A 26,879-nucleotide genomic window follows, 5' to 3' on the forward strand; every position below is an offset into this window, starting at 1 on the left:
AGGAACTGACTCTAGTCAAGTCAAGTCACACTTGTTGTCATTCATCTGGATAGCTTGTATACAGCTGAACAAAATTGCGTTTGGTGCAAAGCAGTGCAAATGCAAATAAAACAACAGACAAACAATACACTGACAACAAGAACAAAATATTAAAACAAGACGAAACAACAACAACAACATGAGGACAGACTAGAAAACAGCTGACTGTGAGTTAAACTAAACTAAATTAAATATGGATAATAGACTGAATAGATAAATAAATAAAACAGTAAGTGAGGTAGCACAGGGTGCAAATGTTGCAATATAAATATATTGAATAAATATTACAGCTAAAATATTGAATTAAGATAAATAGTCAATAATAAATAACTATTGATACACAGAAGGCACAGTGGTGGTCATTGTCCAGTATAAAGTGACATGTCTGATCTCCTCTGGCAGGCTGATCTGACTGAAAAAGGCCTGTCCACTTTAGTTCTCAGTCGGGTCCTTGGGACAGCTAACAGAGCACTGCCAGAGGATCTCAGACTGCGTCCAGGTTTGTAGGGGGATAATCAATCAATCAATCAATCAATCTTTATTTGTATAGCGCCAAATCACAACAAACGTTATCTCAAGATGCTTTTACAAACATAGGAGGTCTAGACCACTCTATGTCAAATTATGAACAGAGACCCAACACCAAGACAGGGTAAGACTCAGTCTGACCCCACCTTAATCCATCATGAGCATTGCACATCGCAGTATTTAGCAAGTTACAGTGGTGAGGAAAAACTTCCTTTAACAGGCACAAACCTCAGGCAGAACCAGACTCATGTTAGACAGCCATCATGCCTCGACCGAGTTGGGTCTGGAAAGACAGATAGAGGGGAGTAAGAGAGAGAGGTGATAGTGATGAGACTGTTGAAGCTGTTGCCGCTGGAGTCCAGCATGTCTGGATCAGCTGGAGTCCAGATCGTCCGCAGCAGGAGGACGTCTACGGCAGCTCAGAGGAATCTACGAGACAATGGAGCTCAGGGACTCCAGAAAGGTCTATGGTTAGTAACTTTAATGGGACAGGCAGAGTTAAAGTAAGTGATGAGGGGGTTGGGGGGAAGGGGGTGAGCTAGGATCCCAGTGTGTCAGTGTGCCAGTTCCCCCGGCAGTCTAGGCCTATAGCAGCATGACAAAAGCTGGTCCAAGCCTGATCCAGCTTAACTATAAGGTTTGTCAAAAAGGAAAGTTTTAAGCCTACTCTTAAAAGTGGAGAGGGTGTCTGCCTCCCGGACCCTGACTGGTAGATGATTCCAAAGGAGAGGGGCCTGATAACTGATAAAAGCTCAGAGATACAGAGCGGGGCAAATCCGTGTTGTGTTTTAAAGTCAATAAAATAATCTTAAAATCAATCCTAAAATCAACAGGCAGCCAGTGTAGATGATGTGGGCACATGTTTTAGTTCCTGTTAAAAAACGAGCTGCTGCGTTTGGAACTATTTGAAGACGGTGGATTGATTTCTGACTGAGACATGTGTACAGGGAATTACAATAATCAAGATGGCAGGATATAAAAGCGTGGATGAGTTTCTAAAGATCTTTTGCTGACATTAAGGACTTGACTTTTGATATATTTCTGAGCTGATAAAAACAAGACTGGACAACTTTTATCAAATAATAAGTAAAACAGGAAGTAAAATCAGAATTTGATCCATATTCATCAGATCAGATTATAGATTCAATGTGTGCAGCCAGAGCAGACTGATCCTGACCTGCATGGACGGCCTGTTTGCTGACTTTGTAAAATGCATTATCCTTGAAACATTAGCTTGATACTAGCATGAGGCACTCAGAAAAAAAAAAGTTGAACTCAGGTCAGATTTTACCACCATGCTGAGCTGAAAGAGAAGGAAAACTCTTAGACATGTTTGCTGTGAGGTTAGCTTCAACTAGCAACAACAACACCTCACAAGTTAAAAACTAAACGGTCTGAACACTGGAGAGTTTGTGTTACATTTACATCTGACTGAACTCTGGCAGCATCGAATACGTCTCGCTCCACTCCTCATGGCAGTGAGCAGGGTAGAAAATGTGAAGTGACGGCAGCCACAGGGTGTTCTGGACGGGCTGAGAGGGTTAGCTTTGAATCCAGTCAAATAAACTGGATGTTACTTCAGAATAGTTCAGACCTGATTTTTTAAGTTGTACTTTATTTTGGCACACTGAACTGTTGGCCCGACGATAAAGAGGGATTGAGAAACAAAAAGAACTCTCTTCATTTATTTTATTTCTTTAACAACTGGTAGAGTATGAAAAGAACAAAATTGCAGCCTCATTCAGTACACACTTTCACTCCAGCTTTTACCTTAACAGCACATTTTGTGGTTAAATACAGTAAAGTTTATCTGATTCAGGATATTTAAATCAAGTCAAATGAGACTGATCTGAGAGGGAAAGTCTTCTTTGATGGTATTTATCACTGACATTGACTCATTTGTTGCTGAGTGATCTCTTGTATTGACATTTAACACTGTAGATGACCTCCTAATAAACCCTGACGCTCTTCATCAACATTTTAACTCTGTAAATTGAACCTTCTCCCTTAAAAAGTGTATCTTCTGATGTAAAGGTTACAAGATCTTAGAGGTGAAGGTATTAATGTAAAATGTCACTCATACTTAAAGCTGTTGTTGGTTGTTTCTTTGTTTTTCAGCCCCTCAGCGGCTGCCCTGGAGACGGTGCGTTGTGTCATCATGGTGACGATGCAGAGCTACGGCTACGTGACGCCCCTGCTGCCTTCACTTGCTGTCCCCACTGAGGTAAGACCACCTGAGGAGTGTGACTTAAAGCCGTGCCATGATGGCTGAAAAGCTGCAGCCAGTATATGCAAAAATTAGCAACATCCAGTGTTTCTTAACTTTTTTGCTTAGTGCCAAAAAAACAGTTCTACACATGCACCTGCACTTTTCAAATCCTAAACAAACTTCAGTGGGTTAAAGTAAACCTTAACTACTGTACACTTTAGCCACTGTTCATTTACTCCACATATTGAAGGATAAGCAAGCTTACAGACCCAAATCCTGGAGCTCCTGATTCACAGCTTTGTGTATGATTAGCACAGGGCAACATAATACTCTAATATATCTGAATAACTGAAATGTAATCTGCTTAAAAGAGAGCTGTAACTACAGACTGCAGTCTCCCTCTTTTCTTCTAGGAAAGAGAGTTACTGCTGTTTTTATGTTTTTGAACCACAAATAAGTCTTTTCCCTTTTGTGGTAACTGAGAAGTGTAACAGAGTGATTCATCTTTCTGAGAGAAACAATCTTGAACTGGACGAGCCTGAAATATCCCAACATTTAGAAAAGTAAAAATGTCGTACCTCCTTTCAGAGGAGCTTCTAAGAGCCAGATTTTTTTCAGATGTCATGATATTGTACATTTTTATTTTCTTCTGAACAATTAAGGGACTACTTCTCATCTATAAGAGTCAGTTCCAATCAAGTAATCTGATTGGACAGTCAATGAGTGTAGGTGTAGAGAACACCGTCACTGGGACTTCTCACTTCCTGTGTCACTCTGCCTCTCTCAGATGATCTGATCTACTGTATGTGAAGTAACATCACAGCAGACAGATGGTTCCTCTGAATCAAACAACACATTTAATCTCACTGTTTAAATTATATAAATGATTTGAACTGTTAAGTAGATGCTCTGTTGAATCAAGCTGAAATTATGGATCTGTTGTTGAGTTTAATTTTTTGCAGCTATACTCTGCTTGTTGAACTGTTGTTTTAAAGAAACATCACACTTGAGGTTGTGATGTTGTCCTGAAATCAGCACTACTGTTATCTTTGGCGCTCGGCCTGCAGTCTCATACCTACAACAGAATCACAGCAGTGCTGATACCAGTACGACTCCACCCCTTCTCAAATGCTTAATCATTCTTCACCAGGTTTACAGTTTGAGTTTGTCGAGCTGTTGTTTTCAAATTTCTGGAAATGATTGTTATTTGGAAATGTCTAATTTGTCTCTGGTCTAAAAATGTATTATTCTCTGGCATCAAGACTTTAAAACTGCTTCCAAAACATGTTTAACAAATTGCTCTTTGTAAAATGTTATGTAGTCAGAATGCTTAGTTTGGAATTTTTGCCTCTTTTTTTTTATATGCAACAGTGCAAAGACATAAAAGTGCTCAATATTAAACAGAACATAAAAGAAAGGGTCGGCTGCACAGTGGTGCAGTGCAGGGTAGCACTGGTGCTTCACAGCTAGAAGGTTCGTGGTTCGAATCCCCGGCCGGGCAGGTGCCTTTCTGTGTGGAGGTTGCATGTTCTGCATGCGTGGGTTCTCTCCGGGTACTCCGGCTTCCTCCCACAGTCCAAAAGCATGCTCACCAGGTTGATTGATCACTCTAAATTGCCCGTAGGTGTGAGTGTGTGCATGAATGGTTGTCTGTCTCTCTCCCTGTGATGGGTTGGCGACCTATCCAGGGCTTACCCTGCCTTCCGCCTGAAGCCAGCTGGGATAGTCTCCAGCCCCCCGTGACCCCTAACGGGATAAGCGGTCAAGATAATGGATGGATGGATGGATGGATGGATAAAAGAAAAGAAAAGGCAGTTTTTGAAAGCAATAATCACATAAAGTTATCCGGTATAGACTACCTTACACAAAAAAGAGTTTAGAGAAAGGGGGAAAAAAAGACTTGTTTGGACAAGTAGTTTGGACTTCTAACAACTGGACCGACACCATCTATTCAGTTTAAAGTTTAAAGTGCAGAGCAGAGAAGTGATGTGTGTACAAAATACAGAAAAGTGGAATATTGAACATGTGTATATCTTGTAACAGAAAAAAAATAGACAAAAGAAATCTGTTTAATTCTCAAACCAGTGTCTTTGAAGTGAAGAATGCACGTGTTTGCATTCCTGTTACTAAAAGTTTGCCTTTTGCCTCGTCAAGTAAATGTTCTGGAGGAAATTCTTTCTGTGCAAAGTTAATCAGACGTGCAGTGAAAACAGAAAGGAGTATGAGGAATCATTTCAGTGATATGTCTTAATAAGTCTGACTTAGTGATGCCAGAGGAGAGAAAATGAAACAGAAATCTCTCCGTTCTGAAATAATTATCCAACGAGGCAAAACTGTAAATGAACCGTTTACATTGAGATCTCAGTATGACTCAATCATGTGTCCCTGGCGTGTGTGTGTGTGTGTGTGTGTGTGTGAAGCCTGTTTGGCAGTTACAGTGTGTGTTGTGTGGTCTGGTTTGTGTATGAGCTGGGTGCTAAGTCCAGCCCTGCAGGCCTGTGATCTATGAGTCCAGATGCGTCGCCCAATTGACCATAAAATTGGCGTTTCTCTCTGGCTCTGGCAGCCTGACTGTAGATGGCGGCTGACCTCTCATTACTCGCCCTACCTCCTCTTTTTTCCTCACTCCCTCCCTCTCTCTCTCTCTTACCGCTCGCCTTCGCTGCTTGCCATCCCAGCCGGTGTGAACGAGAGCAACACTTCTGGAACCAATTAGCGCCGTCTGCTGCTAACTAGAGCTGGCTGATGAGATTTGCACGTGAGCGCTGAATCGCAGCTTTTTTATTATGCTCTGACTCCACATCTGCTGCGCTCAGGTGCTCGAAAGACAACTCCAGGCTTTCCCAGCCTTTTCTTTTTCTCACCGTAAAAGTAAATAAAACTGAATGAAATATGATTTGCTTAAAGCTGTGTCTAAAACTGAGTGCATATCCAATCAGCTTCAGAGCAAAGAGGTCTTGATTTACGCCGCACATGCTGCACGCCTGTGTCACTTTGACAGCACTGTAACTTAAATGCAGCCGTTTCCTAAAGCGAGTCATTAGGCCTCATTTCAAGTCGCAGTACATCAGTTTGAGCTGAATAAATGTCTCGCTTGCAGGTGGGGCTCATTGAAAAACCTCAAATTTACTTGAAAAGGCTCTTGACATATTTGTACCCTTTGCTCAGAACCAAAGAGAAGGGAGAGAAAAAAGAAAACCACCCTCCAACTTTAAGGTACTTTAATGATATACGAGTCTGACGCATGAGGTGAACGGCCAGCTCTTTGTCTCAGACGGGGGCGGGTTTTGAAGTCGTGCCAATCAATTAACCGTCACTTGAAATGGAGGAGGGGGAAATTCACATTTAATTGTATTCAGGCTTATGCGACTGTACGGTTGAGAAAAAAAGAAAAGGAGGGGTTAAGAGAAAGAAAAAAAACTACAGAAACTAGGTCGGTTTGTGGTCCTTCAAACCCAGTGGTGTGATATACTGCACCCTTAAAGCTCACAGTGGTATTTATAGTGGCTCTGGAGATTTCCCTTGTAAAGCTGCAGGCTTGACCCGTAAACCAGGGCTGCCTCTCTCTCGCTCCCAGCCGCCCACTCGCTCGCCCAAACCAAAGTCTGTGCAGCCCGCGTGAAGACATATGGGTGTTATGTGTGTGTGGTGATATATGTGTTTGTTGGTGTGTTTGTGTGAACCAGTATGAGCATCTGTTGGTGTTGATAGAGGCTGTGAACTCGTCTGAACCTTACCTGTAACATCATGGATACACTATAGACTGTATAATTAATAGACCTAGTATCCTTAACATCACCCATCTGTTCCTGAGCGCTGATTTGCAGCCAACCATCGGCGCGAGCCATATTGGAAATGCTGAAATCAACCAAGCTTAGCGTGATGTAAAGAGGCAGGGTTTGAACCAGGCTGTAAACATGTTTATTTCTGCTGCAAAAATTGTCTTTTTTGAATGGGTGTGTATGTGGTTTCCTGTGTTTCTGCAGCCAGCCTCAAGTGGACGCTCAATGAACTGCAGTTTTTAGCACTTCTGCATGGGCTTCATATTTTGAGACAGGAGGTTGCTGCTTGCTTGGGGCTCATGTATAATCAGACCCATGATTGCTCCTGTCTTGAAACAGATTCTTGGAGCAGTTTGTAAAACAAAGAAGGTCTGGTGATTAAACATCCCACATTTTTCAGCCTTATTTATCACATATACTTCTATATTATAACTGAGTGTAATCAAGGTCGCAAAATACATAAACAGAATGTGGATATAAAGTTCAGAAAATGTTAAAGTACTGTGTGGTGCTTGGGTACAGTGTCTGTCATCAGAGAGGCTGCTGGGTGCTTAGACTGAGTCTGGTATATCTCATTGAGGAGTTAGGATGGATTCATTTTTATAAAGGAAATGAAAGGCACCTTGTGTTATTCAAATGCTTGTTAAATCCTCTTTGTGTAAAATTAATTGTTTCAATGTGCAAGAAAAACATCAAATCCTTCAGCCAGGCAGAGCGAAGTGATGAGGTGGGAGATTTCCAAGCTTCAAGTATTCCATGCCACGCAAAGAGGGTTCTAACAGCAATGATATCTCTTTCTTTAGTGCCATATATACTAGATAGTACTGGTTTACCATTACTTTAACCTGAATGGATCATGCTGAAATGTGTGTGCTGTATGTTAGCACACATGTGCATGTATTTTGCAAATCTTATGTGAACACAGGACTAAAGGAGTGTCATATTTGGTTGGGTAAATATTTTCACCAAGGTTTGTTTTTGTATCAGATATTATGCTAATCTGGTACAAGTAGCTTAAAATTCTGGGCCTGTTTGTTATAAGAAGGGTTTAAATGTTAAATAAGATGTTTGTTCATACCACTTCCTGTTTTATAAGCTCAAAGGGAAGACGAGGGATGTGTGTGTTTAGTCGACGTGGTGCTATAGCGCTGTACTACCCGGATGTAAACAAGCACAGTGACAGGTGACATCTCTTAGTGCAGCACAGTTTGTCAGTATTTGATGTAGGAAATGGAGATTAAGTTGTTTGCAGACTGTCTGATTTAACTTGCATAGAAACACTCATCAATTGCTGGTTGCTTTGGACCAACCCTTGCAAAGATTGCATGTAAGAAATGGGTTTAGCAGATGTAACATCCCTCATTAGTTTACAGACTTTTTGAAGCCTTGAGTTTTGTGTTTTGGCTACTGCTAGCTTGATTTTCTGGAGTCAGAAGTGACCATATTCAGCCAAAAGCTCTGGTTATGCATCACTACACCTGTATCCAGACCGGCAGATTCCTGTGGTGGGGACTAGTCAACTTTTGCAGGGCTCAAATCTCTCATTTCTTCTTCTCATCTCTCATCTCTCTGAATCAAAGAATAGCTGCAAATCATCACACTGGAGCAGCTGGACTCCTCTAATGGCATTCCTACTTAAAAAAAAAAAGACTCAAATGATTAAAATTGTTGCAGATTATTTGTCTGGAAATCAAGAAAGCATTAATTGTGTGTGTACTTGTTAAGCTGCCAAAGAACGATATTACCTTCTCAGCCCACCTAGATTTAAAACGAGTGTTTGCGTAGTTTCCAAAATAACAGGAAGTGAAATCACTAAAACCCCGACCTCTGGGACCAAATGTCACAACAGTTTAACTACGTTTTTATTGCAGGGTTGTTGTACCTGATTGCATTTTAATGCCTGCTGTTATTTGTTACACCCTCTGTCTATGTGTGTGTCCGCTGTATGCTGAGTGTGGGGTGGGCAGAAGGAAGGAGGGGGGTCTCTCAGTGTTTGTGCTGTAATGCTGTAACACATGGTTGTGTTATTGTGCAGCCCTCCAGTTTGCCTGGAGGCACATGGAAACGTGCTGCCGAGCAGAAACTTGTATATTTCAGAGTAATGAAGCTGTTTTTTTCTCTCAAATCAGCCTCTGACTGGAGAGACGTAGAGAGAGGGCAGGGATCATAAAAATACACCTGTCGGTAGCTGAGAGGAATAAAGTATCTTCAGGCTTTCTGAGGGCAGGGGAGGAACAGTTTTTAGGTTATGGGTTCAAATAAAAAACAAAGAACTTGATTTATTTAATGATCTTTTTCCAGTTTCACATCAGATTTAACTTTACTAAATATGAAACAAAGCAACTGTAACTCACAAAGAAAGGAAGAAACTCACACGTTTTAAACCTTTAAAAATGGACTGCATGTGTGTGACATCTTTCTATCTTACATGACCCTGTTTGATGTGATCTGAGCAAAAATCATCATAGCTAGGGACTTTATCCTTTTTGCAGGTAAAAGGAAAGGCTTCAGTCTTTTTGTCATCTTGTAGTTGGATTATTGATGATGTAATATCATAATGACATTATGCAGGATAAAAAATGCCATAACAGTGCACAGGTAGCTTGAGGATAGTTGCTCAGGGACATTTTTTACATCGTCCTGTTTAAAGTTATCCAATTGATGAACTGTAAAAGCTTGACCTGTCATTCTTTCTGCAACAGACAGCTAAAGCTTTTCTCTTTTGCATCATAATCATGAATGTTCGTTAATGATTTCATTACATTACACTGCATGCGTCTGAAACTGGAACAAAAAGCGTGAGGAACAGGGTGCACCAGTGATCTAGTTTTGCAGATAAAACTCAAAAGCATCTTTGAACTCTACCCAGACACAAAAAGATTATCTAAAAACTGAAAGATGTCCAGGATTTGAATAACTCCTGCAGTGTAATGAAGTATTTTGTTCATGCTACTATGTTGATGATTGCGTTTGAACAACATTCAGAGGGCGGTGCAGTGGGTAACCCTGCACACAGCAAGATAGTACATATCTTATCTTAACTAGAGATTTTATATGTGGCTTTGCATGCTAGGCTACCTCCCACAGCCTAAAGGCGTGCTCACTAGGTTAATGTGGGACTCTAAATTGAGTGTAAGGTGAGCATATCTGTTCGGAGACAGACTGGCGACCTGTTTTTTGGCCTCCATGACTATGAACAGGATAACTGATGGAAGGATGAACGTAAGCCCATGTGGAAGTGCTAAAAAACTCTTGAGACCGGCTGCAGAAACACGGTAAACCACAAACACACCAATTCAAAAAAGACAATCTTTACAGCAGAAATAAACATGTTTACAGCCTGGTTCAAAATACGGTTTATTTCTTTTTGAAGATATTAAACTTCGGAGTTTTGCCCAAATAAGGGCATGGCTGACTTCATTGACAGGCGGGCATCCTGGAGCTTTGAGCGAAAAGTCTAAAGGTCCGCCTCTTTACCTCACACTAGCTTGACTGAAGTTTGGTTGAGTTCAGAATTTCCAATATGGCTCCTGCCAGCGGTTGGCTTCAAATCAGCATTCAGGAAGAGATGGGTGACATCACGGATACTACGTCCCTTTATTATACAGTCTATGATGTGAACTCAAGAGAAATCTAAGTCTGATTTTTGTGTCTTTCCTCATTTCAAAACTGTTATCAGTTATTATAAATTGTTGACATACATGATGTCTGTGGGTATGAAGCATAGGAGGAACCACCAAGAAGCAAAAGTGCCGATGTATACATTGACAGACTCATTTCTTCTGCAGAGTTCAAAGGGTTAACCTCGTCTGCTTTCCTTGTATTCTTCTATATGGATGGCATACTGTGTGTCCTTGTGATAAATGACTTCAAGAAGTTGGTTTATTGGCTCATGCAAGTTTGACACTTGAGAAGCGAACCTTAAATCTGTATAATCCAGCTCAATCCAAGATATTAAAAAACATTTAAATTGTTCTCACACCCCGTTACATTTTCCATCTTTTCATCTCTGTGCTGATCGTGTTCCAGTCGCAGAATGTGCCACTTTGTCTCCAAGGTATGAGGGAAAGATGAATGCTCTGGTCAAAAAGAGGAGGTCAGAACAATATTATGAAGTGTGTGTCAAACACAAAGGCCCATGGATTTATCTTTAACACATCACTCGACTGCTTTGCAAAACTTTTGACAATCCCGCCCGGTCTTTCCCGCTCTGAGCAGATAACAGAGCGACCGGGGAGAGGTCGGTGTTATCAGAGGGAGTTGTTTCCACTCACCTCACCTCAGGTGGAGGAGGTCAACACACTTTCTTTTATTGAAGCAGGAATGTGTGGTAGCGAGAAGCAGCGCAGAGGTTAACAGGATTGTTTGGAGCAGTGGAAACTCTGTGAGCATGACATCATGTGAGCGCTCGCAGGAGTGGAAAGGAAAGGAAATCTCCTCCCAGGGAGAAAATGGAGGGATTTGAAAGAGAAACGCCGGGCAGGACTGTTCCGTTGGAGTAAACAGCGGGGTGGTCGAGCGTACACAGTGTGAAATATTATCACTCAATGTGCAGGGGATCGAGCCCGTCAAACAGTAACCGCTTGGTTTATGTTGTCAAACCACTTGCCAGGTAAAGCTGTGGAAATCTCACAGAAATTGGTCCTTTGGGGGATCTCCAGCAGTATTTAGTTTGGCTTTGTGGGGTTAGTTTCGCAGGCCAGCATTGACTTTCTTTTGAATTTGTCTTCCTATTTGTGCTTTAACTCATGAGTGAAACACAACAGTGATCCAGTTTATGATGGAGCTCCAGAGCCAACATGTGAACCTGATTGAACCTGACCAGAAGTGTTCTGGAGGCAAAAAACACAAACACTCAGTCACTGGACTTCAGCGCAGGTTTCAGGTGTCACCACTTTACTGGTTTCTTTATTCTTCTGACAACTCTTCACTTTTACTCCTTACACTTTATCAAACGTACATGAGCTTTCTGAGGCTCCTTACCTCACTGTAATGGGGAGTAATCATTTTATTTTACTGTATCACATGCCCAATGTCAAGTACAGGATAATGAACAGTGAGCGACTCCATTGAGCTTCCTGTCAGGATCCTGCTCACCATGGAGGGGCTCATCCTCTATAACAACCTGCCCACTGTTATCCTGCTTCCTACATGGTTGTTTACTTAAAGGGATAGTTCATATTTTTGAAGTGGGATGGGAATAAGAGTATATTAACTGGAGGTTACGGTCAGCTCGGCCTCTTTGTTGAATAGCCAGGTGGACAGCCAACCCAAACATTCATGTTGGGGAAAGTTTGCACTAGGGTTGCAGCGAAAATTCAGCCACCGAAAAAACAGAATGTTGTGATGACGCACTGCTAACTAGGCCAACTATGTGTATGTGTGATATAAGTGAAGTGGCAGGTAAACATAGTAGCGTAGCAGAGTGATATGTGACAGACAACCGGACCCCCCTCCTCTGTTACCTTCTGTGACACAGAGCAGAGACATTTATCAGCTGCAGTAGCTGCAGCAGGCGATGCAGGGATTTTATCTGTTACCACGACTCTACCTCCTTCATAGTGTGTTAAAAGTCTGTTTTATAAAGTTGAAAACATGTAGGATTGATGACTGTAACTGTGGCTTGAAGCTAAATGAACAAATGTACATATTTTTACTCTTATTTTTAAGCTACCTCAAAGATAAATATTTAATTTCCAAAAAAAACTTTTTACAATAAAAGTCCCCTCGTCTTATGTAGTCCAAAAAACTTTACTTTGAAAGGGCTGTAACAGGAAGCAGCATGTTGTCAGCTGCAATAACTTGCCAGAAAATAAAGTACCTGTAGATGTGTAAATTATATTAACAGGAAAGGAGGAGAGAAAATGAAAGTCAGATAATACAGATTTAGTATGAAGCTACAAAGTCCTGAGTTCTGAGCACAAAGGGGATTATTAAATCATCTTTCTGTAGTATCAGGCTCAGACATGAGTAGTGTTGCATTGCAGACTTGTTTGATTGGGGTCACAGTAAGTTAGCATATTTTCACGTGTGATCTCTTTTCATTTTGTAATATCATTACCTAAAGAATCAACTATATAAAAAGTAAAATTATAAATGAATCACAAACAAATTAAAAAAATTAATAAACAAATGAACTAATTAATAAAGAAATCAATAGATAAACAAATACATAAATAGGTATGTGAGTGTGTCTATGTGTGTCAGTTTTGGAATTGATTTATTCTTTGAAGCATTAATATGAAGCATCCCTAGTTTGCACTCTTGATTCAGAAATGATCATCAGAAGGCCATCTTGTTTAAGCACTATTTATAGATCCAGCATGTACAAGTTTGTCAGGTGCGTCATACAACCCTATGTCAAAAAACACATACTGAAAACAATCCCTCTAAGATATAAAAAAACAACACTAAATATTGATGTTGAAATTATTTTAATGATTTGGTAATGGTAAATTCTGCAGCCTTCTTAAAGTGAGCTAACTTAGCTGTTATCACCCACATTAAATTGAAAGTTGAATCTTGATGGTGAAGTAAAACGAGACGAACAGGACTGCGAGAATCAATGCAGCACCTGATTGAGATTTTCTTCCTGGTCACAGTCAGAGTCTGACATTTTCTGAAGAAATTTAACAAGTCTCCCAAATATGATGAGAGATTTAGTTGTATTTTCAGAAACCAGACAGTAGACTTGTCCATCAGAGGACTAGTTTTTTAAGTTATATTCTTTAGGCGTTTTAACCTTTACTTAGAAAGGATAGGAGTGAACAGAGCAGGAAACAAGGAGAGGAACTTTTAAATCTTAAACTTCTAGTTTATCATAGAGCGTGTGCTTTTTCACGTTTATCACAACTTTTTAAAGGGGACATATCACGCTTTTTTCATCAATATATATTGGTCCCCAAAACATGTCTTTAAAGTTTATGCTCAAAAAAACACTTTGAAATCAGATTTTGGCCTGCCTGAAAAGTCCTCTTCTTCAGTCCTCCTCAGAACACTCTGTTTTCTCTCTGACCACGCCCCCTCCGGAAGTGGATGTGCCTCGGCTCTCCAGCACGTTGATCTAATGTTTACATGTTGGCTGAATATACACGGCTGCTCAGAGATCGCGTTACTTCAACCCTCTGAATCTGATCCTGACGGAGAGGCGCCTGCAGCAGGACCTTTCTGAAGGATTGGTCACAGATTTAGTGTTTCTTGTTGTTTTATTTGTCAGTATGTAGACGTGTGTCTTGGTACACAGCTACGAACATGTAGCTATGTGGCTATGCTAACTAGCGCTAGCACTTATCCATGATAAATAAAAATCATCCACTATATCTTCCAATCTGCAGACGTGGGGAGTAAAACCGACCTTTGTGTTTATTAAGACAGCCTACAACTAGCATGCCTCCCTCCTAAGCTCCTTGTTAGCACACATTTGTGCAGGTAATGAAAAACGGGGGAGGGATTCAGTATTTTATTATACAGTCTATGGGCTGAACAAGCTCCGAGCTCTGACTCCGTGACAGACCGGATATTGTTGTTACGTCACAAAAACACGGAAGTCTGAAACGGCTCGTTTCACACACATTTACAGAAAGGTGGAGAAATCAGAACAGGGGCAGAATGGATTTTTTTCATTCTCGGGGGGTTTGTAGACATGCCAGGGAAACATATTTCAGGTAAAGAACCATTAAAAAGTCAATTTTGCATGATATGTCACCTTTAAAGGTTTCTAAGAACATGAACTCTCTCTGTAATATGAGCCAAAGGAGACACTGTCTATTGATTACACAATGGTGACCTCATCCATTACAGTCCTCTCAATATCAAAGTGACAGTGACGTTGCAAACAAGAGAAGAAGAAAGGTACTTTATTGATCCCCAGGGGTCCCCAATTTTTTCACTCATGCTATTTTGGGCATGCTACTCATACAGTTTTTTTTGGTATATACATACAATCATGCACACACATGCAGTGAACATGCTTAGGGAGAGATGTCAGAGTGAGGATACTGCCGTCAACCAGCCCACCCCGAGCAGTTGGGGGTTCGGTGCCTTGCTCAAGGGCACCTCGGCAGTGCCCAGGCAAGTGAACCAGCATCTCTCCAGCCACCAGTCCACTTGCCAAACTTCGTCCATACTGGGACTCGAACCGGCGACCCTTCGGTTCCCAAGCCAAGTTCCCTATGGACTGAGCTACTGCCACCCCAAAAACACGTGACTTCTTATCAACAGATCTGTTTGTGACTTGAATATTTGAATCACTTTTTAACGCAGTAAATAAATGAAACCAGTGTTTCAATGTTGTTTCTGTTTTTAAACTGTGATCTCTCCTTCAGTTTGAGCAGACTGTTATTTTCTGCCCCCTCTGTGTTCCTGTCTTTGTTCCTTATTCTTAAACCCACATACATCCAGAGCTGTAAGAGTTCTGAACACAAATTCAAAACATAAAAAATGTCAATGCCTTTCATAAAGTTCAAATACAGATAAGTCAAAGAGTTCTTCCAGTAAAATCTATCAGGATAATCCTGAATGAAGCCTCAGCATAATGATTCAGTAATCTTTATTAGAGTGAAAGCTGTCATCAGTCTCTTCTCAGTTTATTAATCCCCCTCTCTCCTCCATGCTCATTGGCTCCCTGGCTAACAATCACACATTGAGTATTGTAGTAAAATCAAACTCTTCGTGAGTCTTTTTTTTATAACAGTTCATGCTTCAGAATCTCGCCTGAAATGAGCCGGAAAAAGCCTCCAGCTGCCAGCATCTGTCAGCGGCAGGGGGTCACGAGTTTGGATGGGTTTTTACATCTTAAATTTAAGCCGCCGTCGACTCACATTGATCCACAATTAGCTTCTCCTCTGTGCTGAACAGCTACAGTCTTCAAGACTGACAAAGAATCAATTTGTAATCAGAAAGCCGAGCTCAAATAATTCCTGGACGGGGATTGGGATCCATCCAGCCGACATTTGAGCGCCTGATTGATTACCAAGACTGTCAAAGCTCAAGACTGGGGATGTGGAACTCCTTTCCATTACAGTTGCCTAAAGCACAATAATGAACCCATGCTAGGTTTTGGTGGTGCAAAGCAATGCACAGACACCAACCTGCACAGGTGAAGCAAGTGCAACAGCAAAGGATCATCACATATTCAGTGCACAAGTGTGAACCAAGCTTAAAGAAGATAAATATCAGCAAATATTAGAATAGCTGATAAGTTGTTTGAAAGAAAACCGCAGATTGCATTGATAAGTGTTGACTTATTTCCCATTTTTCAAGTAAAGCATCAACATTTTTCTGTTTCCAGCTCTTTTAATGTGAGGATTCTCTGGTCTGGGTCCTTTGTCATAGTACATTGAGAGTATTTGGGTAGATTGAGATTCAGTCCTGGCCTTGGTACACTGGACTACAGGAGGATGCACAGGAGTTTCCTCATCCAGTCTGTGTATTTGTGGACATTGAGAAGGTCTACAATCGTATCTATTGTGGGTGTTTCTGCAGGAATATGGGATTTTAGGCTGTTGCAATGAGCCATCCTGTCCCTGTATGACCAAAGAGAGAGCTGAGTCCGCATACTCAGCACTCAGACACATTCCCAGTGCGTGCTGGCCTTTGCAAAGGTTGCCCTTTGTCACTGGTGCTGTTTGTGATCTTCGTGGACAGAATCTCTGGGCACAGCAGGGGGGTAGAAGGTTTCCGGTTTGGGGACCTCAGAATTTTGTGTCTGCTTTTTGCGGATGACGTGGTTCTGTTAGCTTCTTTTGGCTCAGACCTCCAGCAGACATTGAGGCAGTTTGGGTGCCAAGTGACGGGGATGAGGGTCAGCACCTTTAAGTCTGAGGTCATGGCTCTCCGCTGGTTTCAGTTTAAAAGTCATACTTGGTTCCAGCCCTCACTCATGGTCATGGCTTTGGGAAGTGACCGAAAGGATGAGATACAAGCAGCTGAAATGTCTTTTTTCCTCTCCAAACCTTCCTCTGAAAACATCCTTTTCTTCTTGAAGCACTTTGTTCAGTTGGTAAACTTGATTTTTCGTCCCTTTGTCTCCCTTTCTCAGCCTTGCACTCTCCAGTCGGCCTTTTCTGGTTGAATTATTTTTGTTTGGGCTTGTTTATGTTCTTAAAAGGAGCCTATCTGATCTTATTTCGGATTTAGCATTTCATCCTCTAAGTCAAATAAACTGAAGCTGGGCAGTAGATCTTCAATTAGTGTGTTTGTTGTGCTAACACCTCAGACCAGGCTGGAACAGAGGAGACATTTCTTCTCATCACTGAGCTGATTACAGCCTCACCACTTGAGTTGCCGTACTCCAAATTGGTGATTTTGATCATGGCAGGAACGCAGGATGCTTTCAAGAGCAGCTGGTTTTAAACTGCACAGGAAAAATAAATAAATAGATGTTGTTTTAGTTTTATAAATATTGGTGGATGGAAATATTTGGTTGAAATGCATCCTCCCATGGAGCTACTCCCCAAAAAAGTACTGTTGAAATGGTCTGTTTAGAACACACCAGCCTGCAATTTCTCAGCTTGATATCTTCCTTTTTTCCGTCTGTATCTTGTGCAGGAGGGCAATGATGGAGAATTAGTTTGGCAGCCTGCACACCTCCTAAAGCAGACTCTCAAAATCACACTTTGTTCATCTTTTATGAGGGTTTTTACTGGGAGTTAAAAGACGAAGAGTTCCCCCCTTCTTCAAACACAAGCCAAAACAAACCAGATCCTGTGATTGGAACCAGTTAAACAGTAAAAAGAGATCTTAAATGATTATTTAACAGCCAAATCGAATGTGACTGACACTTCCTGGGTCAGGTACAGCCCTGTTGTCTTTCTCACTTCCCCCTCATAGTTATCCCTCCTGGATGTGCGATCATACCCTGTCTTCATGAAAAGGTCAGGCAGTTTGGCCACCCAGCAAACTGCAGCGGATGATGTGAAGACTCCTCTTATTGAGGGTGAAGTATCACAAAGCTGCTGGAGTGTGAGGTGAACTGAACAGATATGAAAAGTCAAACTCGTACGGATGTTTTCAATGATTCATAACAGTCTGGATGAGTCGTTATTGACCTTGCACGCGGCCTCTTTTGCACACACGGTAAATCAGAACAAAAAAAACCCAGATGTGAGACCCTCCGAACAACTGTATCGTTTCAAATCTGCGTATCATCAAACTACTTTGTGTTTTCGCTACACTTTCAGAGAGGAGCAACTGCAGTTTCACATGTGTTTTGTCTGGCTGCATGTGTGTGTGTGTGTGGGAGTGTGATGGCCGTGTTTCTCATGGCTGTGCTACAGAGCCGGCTCCACTCGGCCTCTCTGGAGGGGCATTAACCTGCTCAGTGCATCCTTCCTGCGTCTGCTCAAACGGCCCGCGCACGGAGACGTATATCTGCTTCTAATGAACAGGCAGAGATTGATCTTTGAGTGTAGGCGTACATTAGGAAGTGGATTATGTGTGTACATGTCACAATATGTTGCTCCTTTTTGATTATACAAAACAGGTGCATTTAAGGTTGAGTAAAGGGGTGGTTTCATATCAAACTTAAACTGTGTTAAGGTCATAGACTGTAGAAATAATGGACGTAGTGTCCGAGACGTCACCCATCTGTTTCTGAAGAGCTGTTTTGAGGCCAATCATCAGGGGCAGCCATATTGGAAATGCTGAACTCAACTGAACTGCTGTCGAGTGAGTGTGACGTAAAGAGGCAGGCTTTGAGCCTCCTCGCTAACAGCTACAGTGTTCCCGCCTGTCAGTCAAGTCAGCTGTTCCTCTCCTAATGGAAAACTAGTACATTTTTTGTACCAGGCTGTAAACATGTTTATTTCTGCTGTAAAGATCTGCTTTTTTGAATTGGTGTGTATGTGGTTTCCTGTACTTCCGGAGCCCGCCTCAAGCGGACCCTCGATGAACTGCATTTTGTGACCCTTCCACATCGGCTTCAATTCTTGCGGCCGGAGGTTGCCGCTTGGTTAAGGTGCATGAGAATCTTATTTAACACATCTAAACTCAGGATCATAAAGTCTACGGGTCAACAATGTCAAATTGGTTTGCCCAGTGTGGCTAACATTAGCAGAGCTAGCACCACCAGCCTTTGGTTAACGTCCATACACCTGTGCTGCTTACACATTGCTCCAGTCAGGTGGTTTTATCCCAGTTTACCCAGACACAGCTTAGATACAACTGTATCTCCATCTACTAGATCAAAATACCGACAAATCCCACCAATGTGAGACCCCAGCTGTCATCTGCGTGTGTTTACATTAGGGTAGTTAAGCATTACACCCCTATGCTTATAAGAGCTACAGCTTTAACACAGATGATAATAATAAAACTATTAATAATTAGGTTAACAGACTTGTAATGCATTTCCATACCTGGAAGAAAGCACACAAGCTTATCTCGAAGCTACGCCTGTTAATCAGATTGTCCTGAGGAAGTTAAAGAATGTACATTCAGTGAAACTAGACGAGACTACGTACATGAGGCGGGGTCTGCTGCATTATGATGTTGTAAAGCTGGCCCAAAAAAGCCATGGAAATATGTATAACAATGTTTTTTTATTTAAGTTTTGATAGAGAGATCATCTACATGCATCTTTCTCTCTCATAGCATTCATATATCTGCTCAAAGGAACAAACAGGAAGCGCTCTTTGTGTGTACAGTGGATATGTGTGTGTGTGCAACGTCATGTTCTTGCATTCTTTTACTTTGATTTTATGAGATTAATCTTAACAGGACTGTTTTTTCTGATAACCTCTGGTTGCTTTTAACATGTTTAGACTGGTTGTAGTTCTACTTTCAATTTTTCCCCTATCACACATTTTAGTCTGCTTACAGTGGAGAACTGCCAAGTAACCAGAATCTCCAGACATGTTTTTTTTTTTCTTTTTTTAAAGAATTACAAAAAGTGGACAGAAATTAAAAAAAACATTTCTGAAAAGTTTTGCCAATGTGCCAGAAAACAGAAAGTCCTGACAAACATTGAACTACAGCACTCCTACAGCTGGTGCACAGAAAAGTGAGCAGGGTTTTTTCTTTTGTTTTTTTTTCTGACTTGGAATAGCTCCATGTGGAAGATTTGGATCAAACCATATCAACAAAAACTTTCTTAAAAAATAATAAATAAATTGAGGCACCAGCCTGGCCTAGTGGTTGAGCCATGTGCCCCATGTACAGAGGCTGCAGTCCTCATGAAGGTGGCCTGGGCTTAATTCCAACCTTATATCCTTTAGTCCTTTATTCAGATCCCCATTAGCTTCCACTGACGCAGCAGCAACTCTTCCTGGGGTCCACATAAAACAAACATAACACACAAAATATACATGAAATACAACAACAGAAAATGCTACAAACATAAAATAGAAAAACTGGAAATGCTACAACCATTTCAAAGAATACACATAATGGATGTAATGTACACGTTCCCCTGAGTGAATATCAATAAACATTACATAAATTAAAATGACCTGCGGCCCCTTTCTTGCTTTCACTCCTCTCTCTCTCTCCTTGTTTCCTGCTCTGTCCACTGTCCCATCCTCTCTGAATGAAGGCTAAAAAATCCAAATATAACAGCAACTAATAAATAAATAAAATTGACTTCAAATTGTCGTGACTTGCTGCAAACTGTCTTAACACCACCCTTCCACTTCTGCAGCCAGATTAAAACAAAAGGTCTGGGATTATTTTCAGATACAGCTCAGTCCGGTCTGGTGGACTGTAGCGGCCATATGGAGCGGGAGCTCTGCAAACATACTATTACAGGTCGTATATCACCGGCCTGACAGCAGCCATTCTGCACTGTTTTCATTTCAATCACGAGTGCAGCTGTGCAGGAGAGCAGGAGAGCAGCACGGCTCTGCCACGTTAACCCGCTGAGGGCTGGAGGATGGTCACCAGGGCAACGCAATGCACCCTGGGATATTAAACGTATATACTTGACAGCTATATGGATGTTTTATATTGGTGGTGTTTATTGTCAGTACATTTGTCACAACATGCTGCATTCACAAACTCGGTCTGACTCCTGGCTAGTCCTGTTAGCTCGTCCATCTTATTATCCAGAGATCTCACGATGCCCATGATGAGAGAGGAGAGACACGGCTTCTATCTCCTCTCCATAAACCTCAGTCTCCTTATACCAGCTCTCCTCCCTCGTAGCTCTATGCCTCCTCTGCCTCCATGCGTCCTAAATCTCCAGAGTTCAGCAGGAAAAACCAGCGGTTCAGCCGATGATTACGCTTGCAGGCTAATAGAGGGAACATGATATGCAGGATAATTTCAGTAATCACCTGGCGATGGACGATAAATGCTCTACAGAGAGTGTTAAAATGATAGATAATTGTAATGCTCCTGATCCCCTTCTGGGGCTGCACAGTGGTGCAGTTAGCCTCACAGCAGGAAGGCTCCTGATTTCAATCTTTGCTGGGGCCTTTGTGTGTGGAGCTTGCAAGTCCTCCCTGTACATCCTGGTACTTCAGCTTCATCTCACAGTCTGTAGGTGTTTGTGCAGTAAAAGGCTCCAGCTTCACCATGACCAGATAATGGATGATGCGCTTTTGAAGAATGTCTCAGTCCTTTATTCTCATCCTTATTTAGGAGGGCTCTTTGTGAAGTAAAAGCTTGTGTATTGAAAACAAAAATATTATTTTAAACCCAAAGTTAAAGTTTGTGATGGCTGTTAAGCAGCAGAGGTTCAAGTAGGAAATTGTTTGCTTCTAAAGACGGCTTGCATTCAAACAAGCAGATTTTGTAGGGAGACACCACGTCAGTTGGCGGCTCATCGTATTCGTCTGTAAGAAAAGCCATCAACACAAGCAGACCTGTTCATTAAATCAGTGTTAGGAGTAAGTCCATCCATCCATCTTCCTCCGCCTATCCGGGTCCACCAGTCTCGGCAGGGAAGCCCAGACCCTCCTCTCCCCGGCCACTTCCACCAGCTCTTCTGGGAGGATACCGAGGCGTTCCCAGGCCAGCTGAGAGATATAATCTCGCCAGGTTGTCCTGGGTCTTCCCTGTGGCCTCCTCCCAGACGGACATGCCCAAAACACCTCCCTAGGGAGACGTCTGGGAGGCATCCTGACCAGATGCCCGAACCCCCTCATCTGGCTCCTCTCGATCCGGAGAAGCAGCGGCTCTACTTTGAGCCTCTGAGCTCCTGACCCTCTCTCTAAGGATGAGCCCAGACACCCTGCAGAGAAAGCTCATTTTGGCCGCTTGTATTCGTGATCTTGTTCTTTCAGTCACTACCAACAGCTGATGACCATAGGTGAGGGATGCAACGTAGATTGACTGGTAAATTGAGAGCTTTGCCTTCTGGCTCAGCTCTCTCTTCACCACGACAGACCGGTACAGCGTCCGCATCACTGCAGACGCCATTTGTCAATCTCTCGTTCACTTTTCCCCTCACTCTGTTCCTCAGATGTGATCATTGAGTTAACTGCAAGAAGGCCAGGCTGTTCGATATCACTTCTATTTCTTTAAATATACCATTGGTGTTCTCATAAATGCTGCTGACCTTGTTCAACCTGAAGCTTATTGATCATTTAGTTTGTTAGAAGAGATGTTGGATATTTTTGGCGCACTCAGTTCAACATTTTTCCCCCTAAAACTCTAAAAAGAGTGTCTTCCCCTGAGTCAATAAAGGTTTTCAAAGAATCAGAGAAAATCTCCAAAGCCACATGTTTGTGGGTTTTTGTATAACTGCCCTTAACAAAGTACCTTCAGCCCAAAACAAAGTGAGTGTGAGCCGATTTGCTGAGATCTCTACTTTGGAAGCGGCTGCCGGCCGGCCGTAGTGCTTATTTGTAGACGATCAAACCCGCTTCCTTCCTTGATGTAATCTGTCCCACATGGACTTCTACTACTGAGTCCATTAAAATGAAGAGCAGTGGGACACATGAGGAGAGATGGAAACAGAGGGAAGTAGGTGCCCTTCTTTTTGCCTCCACATGAGGGTTTGATAGAAGCGTCTGTCAGGCTTCAGGCTGTTTGAGTGAAATGTGATTTGCGAGGCTGTGCTAAACCTTTCGATCCCAATCCGTCTCCATGAAGGACGTAAAGCAGTTACATCCTTCAAAGAAGTTAGACTTTTCATGTTGATGTAAAAAACAAATGAGTACAGTTAGGAGGAGAAAACAGATTGGGAAACACATTTATTCTTGTGGGAGTCAAATAGAACATCGTTTTTTTATTTAGGTTACATTGCTGACTTTACTCACTTCCATTAACCCTCCTGTTACCCTCAAATTTACTAAAATCTTTTATCCTTGGGTCAATTTGACCCCAGCAATTTAAACCTCCAGAAACTGATTGTTACCCAGATTTATGTGTCAGGTACTTTGTGTTTCTTTGTTGACTACCTAAATAGACCTTTAAATAAAATATATTTCAAACATAAAAACAATTTAAAGCATTTAGAAGGACTTTATTTGTACAACAGAACTTCAAACTGCTGTGAGTTTGTCATGCTCTCGTCAGCCCTGCCTTGTTTCTATAACAATAATAATAATAATAATAATAATAATGCATTTTATTTTAAAAAGGCACCTTTCTTTGCACTCAAGGTCACCGTACAGGGCAGAGTTTAAAAAACAATATCAAAGTTAAGCTGATAAAATCAACAAGGCATGATACAGTCAAATTAATAAATACAAATAAAATGATCAGGATCAGATACAGTGCAGTGAAGAGGTGTAATCAGAGTGAATATGACGGTTTAAAAAGATGTGTTTTGAAATGTGATTTGAAAATGGAAAGAGAGTTGATGTTTCGGGTGTCTGGTGGGAGGGAGGTCCAGAGGCGGGGGGCAGACCGGCTGAAGGCTCTGGACCCCATGGTGGTTAATTGGGCGGGTGGTGTAGTGAGGTGAATGGAAGAACGTATGACACAGGACTCACCATTGAATGTCTTTAGAGACATGGTGGAAATATTATATCTCAATGTAAAGGTTGGCGGTTCGATCCCAGCTCCTGCAGTCACATGTGGAAGTGTCCTTGGTTATAGTGACCTCAATATCATCCAAAACAACCAAAACAAATGTGAAATGTTGATACTTCTTATGTTATTCAAGCTAAAACAGCCTGGGGTCAAATTGACCCCAAGGAACACTGATGCGTAGTTATTTTTTCTACAGGAGGTTGGAACAAATCAACATTTTAATATTTTCCCCAGTTTTCTCCACTCAATTAGGATAAGTCATGAAATATGAAGCCAAAAAAATTACGTAATTTAGAGACGTTAAATATGGAATGGGGTCCAATTGAGCCCAAGGATAATAGGAGGGTTAAACCAGTTAGAAAGTTAAACACCAGGCGCTGGTTTGGCTGCAGTTTTTAGAGCAGGTGGCCTGTAAACAGAGGCTACAGTCCATGACCCGATCACTGCACAGTCGCTGGTTTGACTCCCGGCTTGACTCCCGGCCTGCACCCTTTGCTGCATGTCTCCCCTGCTTTCTGCTCTCCACATTTCCTGTCTCTCCTCAGCTGTCCTCTCTAATGAAGACACTTTAAAGAATAACTTTAAACTTTAAAAATGTGTCTCCCAACCTTAAGTAGTATAAACTGTAAATACTGACATTGATGACAAAGATTTGAGCAGACTTAATCAATTATATAAAACCCAACCCTTCTGAGTTTAGGTTTAGAAGTTTGAAACAGTCGTATTTGGACAGTGAAAGGGAAATGTTTCCTCTTGAAGGATCAGGGTCGGTAGAAAACAGAAGGCGGCCTTCGCTCCGTCTCTTCCTTTGTTTCGTTTGTCGCTCAGCTTTTATTCTCTGACGGTGCGTTGGCAGATTCCAGAGCAGGTAGTGAAAGGTAGAGAGCAGAGCTAGCTTTGTTTTTATTCTCTCTCTCTTTTTGTGTCTCTCTGAGGAAAACAGCTGCCGTGTCCACGAGGAAACGCTGCTTTTTTTCCCATCAGGCCGTTCTGCCTGTGATGGACTGCGGTCCGGTTTTGGCTCGGGCTGCGATGTAGGATGCAGTTTATGAGCCAGAACGCAGCGAGGGGTGGAGGCCTGGCTGTTTCTGTTAGAAATACCCCTCCCCTCTCTCCCCTCTCTCCCCTCTCTTCTCTGAACAGAGAGGTCCCCCATGACGGTGACCTCCTGACTCCGTCGTGAGAGAGTCAGGGGAGAAGAGCTCTGAGCTCACTCTCCACATTGTCCCCCTCTGTTTGCTTTCAATTAGAATTCACTTCCACTGTTTGTCTTCTGCTCACTGCTCGTAAAAGATACCTGTCACACTTTCAGGGTTCTTGTTTTTTTGTTATGGACCTTGTAACAGGTATGATAAACCAGCTAGATGCAGCCTTCAGTTCAGATGGTGTTTTCTGGAGAGGGTAAGACGACGGCTCTCGTTGGCCAGCTTCAGAAGGGAAATAAAAGAGTGGGACATTCATCCAAAACAAATCATATCACTGTTTCATACGACGTAAACGTGATGGAGTGCTGTTGTATTTTCCTCTTCCCTTTGCTATTCTTCTAAGGTGAACACTTCCCATGTTTATAGGAAAATGATTCAAGATAATGTTTTTAAAAGAGAAAAAAAAAGTCAAGATCTGGAGTGTAAAAACAGAACCAAATGTACGTCAATATTTTTGGGGATTTCTTTCTGTTTAAACATGAAGAGTGTCTGAGAAAAGTCTCACTGTAATATAATACTGTGTCAAATACTATAAAGAAGCGATTATTTCCAAAATAAGAAATACATTTATAGAGTAAAAAAGCACATCTGATGTTTTAAAATCAAGTGAACAGGATAAGTAATTTAATTTTTTCACAATTTTATTGTTTGTAGCTCTTTATTTTGATCGTTAGAAACTCCAGCATACACAAGGTGTTTCATTTAGTGACTATGTTAAGAAAATTGTGAATATTTGTTGACAAAAATGTTGGAAAATTTCTAAGAAAAAAGTTAAGCTGTGGTAACTGATGTGCTAAAGGGATAACTCTTACAAATATCTACATTTGAGACCACTTTTTAATTACTCAGAGACTTTATCAACATTTTAATAATGGATAAATTGTCATTTTCTGAAGCTAAAATAACTTAAAACCAGTGAAATTAAGTCATTTTAGCTTCACAAAATGACAATTAACCCATTATTAAAATGTTAATTAATTAATTTCACTGGTTTTAAGTTATAACCTTCAGTTTATATGTTAACTTGTGCTTTTAAAAATATTAAAGTGCATTATTGTGATTATTTTATTTTTTGAACACCAAACACTCAGGTAATGATTTAAGAATAAAAATGTTGGATCCATTTGTCATGATTATTATCTTTGGTTTACTGCAGGTTTATGACTGTTATTCAAAATATCCTCTACACTAATAATTCAATATTTTGACTCAGTATTCATGACGAGTGTAATTAAAATTTAAGCATTTGGGTCATTTCAGGTCAATAATCATCAGTTTTTTATTTTCTATAAGGTGTCACAGCCTTTTATTTTGAAGGAACAACACTAATGCGATCCTCTCTCTCTCTTTTCCAGGCCTTTGTCTCCCTCTCTCTGCTGTACTGGGCTCTGCAGACCTTCTCTCAGCTCCTCAGCATCAAGAAAAAAGCCGACTGAGCCTCAGACCGATGCGCCGGAGGGATTTCTCATCTTTTTAAAGTCATAATTGTTGTACTAATTAAACATTAACACATTTCAATCACCTGTAAGAGTGTGTTAAACCTATTCTGTACGTGCCATCCATCAACTTCTGCTGTATTTTATTGGAGACGCACAACAAAAATTAACTTTTTACTTGAATTTTAAACTGTTTTAAGTCTGTTTTGAACTAAAGCTTCATGTACGTTTGCCACAAAGTAGAAAAGGTAGAACATTTGTCACATAGCCTCTTTTTGAATGTCTCTGGTGCTGTTTGAACGAAAGGTGCTACTGAGATAATTAGAGCAATAATCAATATCCTGTTCTATGTGTCGCCTGAGCCGCCATGTAATGCCTTTACTATGCAACATATACCTCTTATAAAGCACATACTGCTCACACTGATAGCTAGTAATTGTAGTTTTAACTTGCACAAAACTGTACCATACATTGTTTTCTTGATTGATTGCAATAAAACACAACCCGACCAGTCTCTCTTTTGATTCTCTTAAAAATGCAAACATAGAAGACAAAATAAAAGCACAAAATGAAAAGCAGGGGAGTGTGTAAACGTCCAAACGGCAGATTGATCGTGTGAAATTTTTCTGATGACCACCAGATCTTGTGTGGGAGTAAAATTTCACAGCAGATGGTGCTGTTTTCCTCCAGCAAAGCTCCCCTATTGCTTCTGTGTTCTACAATGTTCTATTCAATTAAAAAATGGTGCAAAGACATCATACCA

At 41.3% G+C, this 26,879-nt stretch overlaps 1 protein-coding gene across 1 annotated transcript in view; it reads left to right on the forward strand.

The window, feature by feature from the left end:
- The window catches only part of agmo (alkylglycerol monooxygenase), a 76,256-nt gene extending 49,626 nt beyond the window's left edge, over window positions 1-26,630 (forward strand). The window contains exons 12-13 of the mRNA XM_034697945.1: window positions 2,686-2,791; window positions 26,036-26,630. Of these exons, the coding sequence (XP_034553836.1) occupies window positions 2,686-2,791; window positions 26,036-26,116 (187 nt within the window). The 3' untranslated portion in view covers window positions 26,117-26,630. The remainder of the gene's footprint in view (window positions 1-2,685; window positions 2,792-26,035) is intronic.
- The last annotated feature ends 249 nt before the right edge of the window (window positions 26,631-26,879 follow it).

The sequence above is a fragment of the Notolabrus celidotus genome, chromosome 12, assembly GCF_009762535.1.
Source record: "Notolabrus celidotus isolate fNotCel1 chromosome 12, fNotCel1.pri, whole genome shotgun sequence".
NCBI lineage: Eukaryota > Metazoa > Chordata > Actinopteri > Labriformes > Labridae > Notolabrus > Notolabrus celidotus.